Source organism: Hermetia illucens, chromosome 3 (genome assembly GCF_905115235.1).
Source record: "Hermetia illucens chromosome 3, iHerIll2.2.curated.20191125, whole genome shotgun sequence".
Lineage (NCBI taxonomy): Eukaryota > Metazoa > Arthropoda > Insecta > Diptera > Stratiomyidae > Hermetia > Hermetia illucens.
Genome location: NC_051851.1, coordinates 134,894,509 through 134,900,508, shown reverse-complemented (window position 1 = coordinate 134,900,508; position 6,000 = coordinate 134,894,509). Strand labels below are relative to the sequence as shown.

Sequence of the window (6,000 nt, the reverse complement as noted above, 5' to 3'; positions counted from 1 at the left end):
TGCGCTGGGTTCAATTGCTCTACCACGATCCGGAAAGTAAATTTCGAAATATGACGGGTGTATCAAAACCGCTTCGTGTCTCTATCGGTATTCATCAAGTGCCTCTCGCCACTCCTCTTTCTTCTTGTTATGGACACCGTCAGCAGGACATCCAACGTCCAGCGCCCTATACATTGCTTAATGCAGATGTTTTCCTACCATCTAATAGCCAAATTAGTGATCTCGTGCAACTTGTCCAAAAATGGAATGATCCCATCATGCAACACGGTCCCATATTGAATATGAAGAAAACTGAATTTTTTACGACCGATCCCTATGAAACAGGTACAATTATTTAAGTGTCTTGGGTCATTGCGATCAACCAATGGAGAACTGCATTGTGAGGTTGCTTCACGCAGTGACACAACCTGGAAGTGGCGTTCCAGAACTTGTGTTCTTTGTGGTCGACGTATCAACGAACGTCGCCAATCTAAAATTTACCGCAATTTGATTCATCCTGTCGTCCGTCCTATCGCCCTCTATGGTTCTGAGTGTGGGCCGACTATAGAAGACAATGAACGGCGTCTTGCGGTAATGGAGGCGAAGATGTTGCGTTGGGCTAGTAGCGTGACACATTTTGATCACATCCGAAATGAGGATATCCGCGATTGTTATGGGATTGCACCGATCGTGGAAAAATTGCGAGAGAGGCGTCTTCGATGGTATGATCACGCAATTCGGGCTGACGAGAATCCACTTGCCAAAATTGGTCTGAACATCGAATCCGATGGTAAGCGACCAGAAGGCAGACTGAAATAACGGTGGCTTGATACACTAGATGGGGATCTAAAAGCCTGGAGGTTGCATCCAGATCAGGCATTTGGTAGAGTCAAATGGCGAAACCCATCACGACGAGCTGACCCCGCTTGTGAACGGGACAAAGGCTGAAAAAAAAAGACTGGGTGGGAAGGTCTAACGCAGAAGTGTCGTTTTCTGGCGCCGATAAAAGAGGGACTTCTAGGCCAGGCTTAAGCAACTACTCCCGGCCTTTGGAGTATTAGCTAGGGTCACCAGAAAAGTCTCTCGTTAGGTCAACTTTATATAACTGAGTCGAAGTGAATGTCTTGACAGGGTCCACTTCTTAAGAACTGCTCCCATTCCCGTTGTTCTCGGCTAGATCTCCGATCTTACAATATTTAAATTTAATAATTTTTGTTAATATTTGATATTTATTCACATGTATATAATCTTTCCATACAATACTATTTTTTGTTTTCGCTCTAGAGTTTCCTGCTATAAAAACTACAATTACTATTTACCTTTCACCCTTACATATTCCCGTTTCTACAAAACATTTAAATTTGTGTTTATAACTCTAACGCTTATCCTTATAACAAAATGCTGGTTAGTTTCCTGGGATAGCAGGCTCTGCTTCCGATTGTTATCGTATTGTTGCTTGTACATTCGTTCTTTAAATAATCTTATATCTAAATGGCATGCAAATATTAAGATTAAATGAATGAAATGAAAAAATAAACAAAATTTGAATAAAGAAAGAAAATGAAAAAAATAAAAAGAAGGAGACACACATTGACGTCAAATCAGGATATCTGATGCTAATAGTTATCGAAAATGGTCACCGTTGTGTGTTGTGACGAAGCAAGGTCGGTTTTTCTCTGAGAAATTGCTTTTGTACTTTGTGTGCAGTATTTACTCCCCCAGGCGTTCAGGTGTTCGAAATTGCACGAAGATTATGACGCTGTAAAGTTGTAATTCACGTTCACCACGACATTGAGCCAGCAATGCAAACGCATAGCAACACGTTTAATACCTTCATTGCTCTTTCTTGAGTAGTTCTTCGGTGCCCGCCGGCAAAATCTATGGATGGTGGGAGCGTGCAATTACCAAGCACTCGATGTACGCCTTTCAGCACCTGGTGCTGCTGATCCCGAAAAGCGGGGTGAGCTATTTGGATTTAATGAGCACCCGGTACTGTTTGCCACTGCCAGGGTGTGTATGGCCACTAGGAGCTTTTTACGGGCTCCGAAAGCTGTTATGCCCAACTCAATTAGGTTGTCCTCTGTCAATGTACTGAACATGTCCAAGTCGATTTCGTTTAGAACAAAAATCTCTGAAAGCAGGAAGTGATAAAGTTTGTAAGATAAGGGAGTGGTGGTGAAGTCATGAAGAGGAAGTGGATATTATGTTGTTAAAAGTGATGGAATTTGAAATCGGAGTGCGAAGTGGCTGCATTGTCCTTTTAATTACCGAAAGGCCACCCACATCTTTATGAAATGTTCTCCTTTACGCTAGGTAGGAATCCGCTCCTCTCCTTGGAAAACACAGACATTTTCCTAACTTACTTATGTAGTGTTCTAGTCCTAAGCTTGTCAATAACGAATGGATGTCCTTATGTTGAGCGAGCTGCAAACGAAGATTCGAAGCCGTGGATTCAACAAGTCCGGTCGTAACACCCAAATTGTAGGGAGACAATTGAGCTCGGTTCCAAAGCGTATCGTCGGAATGGTGTTTGTTATGATTATTTGTAGTTGGTTCCAAGGGGGATGTACGGCTTATTCCAAGCCCAGCCCAATGTGCGGTCGGTGTACGAAGTTCTCCGTGCGGGGCACGTTCCATTGCTTTAAATCCAATCACACGCTTCATGTCGAAATCGAATAAACTTTGCTATAAGAGTATTAAATCATAATGTAAAATCAATCATTCAAAACGGTAATATATGAAGGATAATTAGGGGCAGATATCGAAGAATATTAGCATTAAACAAGTGAGAAACCAAACGCTGGTGATTTGAGGAATGAAGGGTTTTGTAATTTTACAGGACGATTACAATCTAAGCAGTGTTGCACAATGCACTTACGCATTCACGGCGAGAACTCTTCACCTGGTAACCATAGAGAAGCTTACATAGACAGCAACGTGCACATCTGCATTTATTCTCAAGTAACCGAATCCAAAGATTTTTCAATTAACTTAATAAAATATATTATAAAAATCTAAAATAAAATATTCCTAAGTTTCACGTCTCATCTAAATACTAACCAGTTCCAAAAACACTTCACAACTAAAACGTCAGTAATAAAATTATTCTCGGCTCCACATTCAGTATTGCACTTACAACAACTCGACTACAGTAACTTCGTTGGTTTCCTAATCTTCCAGAAAACAGAAGGGAAGAAAGGTAGAAGGAAACGAGTGCGGATTAGAGGGTATAGTCAGTTTGTGAGAACCTCCTCAACCGTCTCTACCAGGGAGAATGTAAGAAGAGGAAGCCGATAATTTCAACACAATTGGTTTGATCTCGATGTGCCAAAACAAATCTATGCGGAGAATTTACAGCGAATCACTAAAAAGGAAAGCGAACGACCTTGGGAATAAAGATATGGGCGTTGATGCAAGACCAGGTGTGGCAATATCCATAAAAATCGGACGCAAGTAAGCGGAACTTTTAGCAGGAGGTGGGGAAAAGCTGATCACCCTAATGAGACCCACACTGGACGCCGCAAATTCTTTGTTAGCGGCAATATGATGGTCCAATTTTCCCAAAAACATTGAAATTCAGTTATATCTGGAAACTTTAGAGGAACATTATTAAAGAGTGAAGAATGATAGCAGCATTCAATTTAAATAAATTAGAACAAATTGCAACATCTTTGTCGCACTTTTCCGCAAGAGATTTCCTCGTGGAAGACAGTGTACACTTTGGCAGAACCCCTGCATGGACATTCTTACTGATGAAAACCGAAGAATGTTTTGCGTAAAGGCGCCACTATTTGTAAATGAAGGTGTGGGGGCTACGCCCATAAAAAATTCTCAAAAAATTCAGTCGTGAGGGAACTACGTCTCTGGCAATAGAGTGCGGTTGAATTCAAACATCATGGCACATCCTTCAAATTTTTTTTTTGGTTGGCAAAACGACAGAAAGAAAACGTCGAAGAGGTCAAACAGCACATGGAAATCCTTTATACTATAATAAATTTGATGAGTTCACCAGAAAAGCCGAGGATTTGAACATTAAATTTCAAAATTTGGAAGTGAATCACAGCAATAGAGAAACTCTAGCAACAACTGCAAAAGGCAGAGCAATCTAGACACCCCGTTTCAGCAGCCAAGGAGAACATGGGACTAAAATTCAAGGCTCCAATGTATGTATGATGGAACCACGCCGTTTTCTATTTTCAAACTGCAATTTCAAACTGCACCTGGTCAAAATCACAGGAGTAACGGCGATTCCGCTGCTGCGTTAGTAGTGGCACTGAAAGGTGCCGCAGCAGAAGTATTGCAGTCAGTTCAGGAGGACGACCGAAATAACTATACAGCGGCTAGGGCAGCGCTTCAGCGGAAGTACAGAAGAGAACATAGGAAAAAAGTCTTCCGAACTGAGTTGAAGAATAGGTTCCAAAGAGTTGGTGAAGCACTGCAAGACTTTGCGGCAGAAGTCAAAAGATTGACGCATATGGCATATGCGGTCTTCAGCGAGCGATGCAAAATTGTAAACGCATTCGTGAAACGAAGCGAGTGGCTTTTATCCCGCCAAAAGAAACTTTAATGAAGACTGTTTCGAACGCATTAGCGTTGGAAGCTGCTTCTGCAGTATATCACTCCGCCTACAGGGCGCGGAATCTGGAATGGGAAAATGACGTATAGTAAAGACCTTGGGATTATCAGAAGACGTGAAAAACGTCAAATTCGTCCGAATTACCTGATGGAGAAAATAAAAAGAGAAGAGTAAACATTAGCTCGCTGAACTAATCTCTACTGATATTAAGCTAAGCTAAGCTAAGCATCGGATTCGCCAGACAGGATGAAGGCCGTACATAGAGAGTTAAAACTAACATGCTTACGGGCGTAGAAGCTCTCATGCTCCCCATTTCGAAGATGGAGGGCGCAATTCTGAAAGATCTTTATACGATGGAGGCGCACCGGGGAAGAGCTTGGAAGACCTTTTGAAAATTAGCAGAAGTCTGCAAAATATTATGAGAAAAACATAAAACAGTTCTCCTTCCGAAGCAATTTTTTCCCGCGGTTCCACGAGCAATGTGTCTCTAAGAAAACCTATCTCAGCTATAAACAAATCGAAGACCAGAAGCTTGGTGCTTCAAGTAGGAAAATTTTCATATATTCCACTTTAAGTTTATACGTTCTGACTCCTCACTCTCCATCACGGTACTGATGTCAAATCTGAAAGTACTAATCAAGGTCTTTCATTGGATACCCTACACTACTATATCTAGAGGAAAAACATTTTGCACCCTCTCTTCGCTTGTATGGGGACCCTTCCCACAAAATATGTTGGTTTGCTGACACACGTTATCCCAATAGGCGCAGCCATTTCGGAGAAAAATGCTTGTAACGAAAAAACAGCCAGCCGGACAGACAGTAACCAGACTTTAATAAAAATAGAGGAGCACGATCGCAGTTGATGCTTATGTTAGCGCCCAAAAAACATTCAGGATCGGAGAAAAAATTGAGGGAATGGAAAAATTAGGCGCATGAGCCAAATTCGGTTAGGCACGATTTTGCTTCGAGAGAAAATAATGAAATGGATCTCGCCTGACTACCAAGTTAGATCTCTTTATATAATGTAGTACAAGGGTACAGTAAAAACCCAGTGAGGAAAGCAGCAGCTTCAGAAGCAATACAACTGATGCTTCCTCACAGTTAAAAGCCAGAAAGTCAGATAAGGCAGGGGAGCCAGATTACAGAAAACTTCCGGATCTTTGTAAAACCGCAAAATGCCGAAAGTGTGTCAACAGAGAAAGTAGGACATGGAAAGATAATAGTGAAGATCTTGTGAATACTGGCAACGCTCTAAACGGCTGCTAAAGAAGAGATGTCCGAAAAAAAGAAAGGTAAATGTATGGTTCAAGGTTGAACCGAAGAAGAAGGTAACAAATCAAAGGAGCATGCTTCAAATTGCAATATGAAGCTCCTTACGGGGAGTTCGTTCACATAGTACGCGCGGAAGGTTGTAATAGAACATAAATATGCAAAAAACTACTG

General features: G+C 41.5%; 1 protein-coding gene across 2 annotated transcripts in view; it reads right to left on the bottom strand.

Moving 5' to 3' along the window:
* Positions 1-1,211: 1,211 nt before the first annotated feature.
* Positions 1,212-6,000, bottom strand: part of LOC119651675 (protein bicaudal C) — a 30,788-nt gene continuing 25,999 nt past the window's right edge. For both annotated transcript variants that reach the window (XM_038055368.1, XM_038055367.1), the window contains exons 12-13: positions 2,343-2,664; positions 1,212-2,110 (exon numbers count right to left, since the gene is read on the bottom strand). In XM_038055368.1, the coding sequence (XP_037911296.1) occupies positions 1,881-2,110; positions 2,343-2,664 (552 nt within the window). In that variant the 3' untranslated portion in view covers positions 1,212-1,880. The remainder of the gene's footprint in view (positions 2,111-2,342; positions 2,665-6,000) is intronic.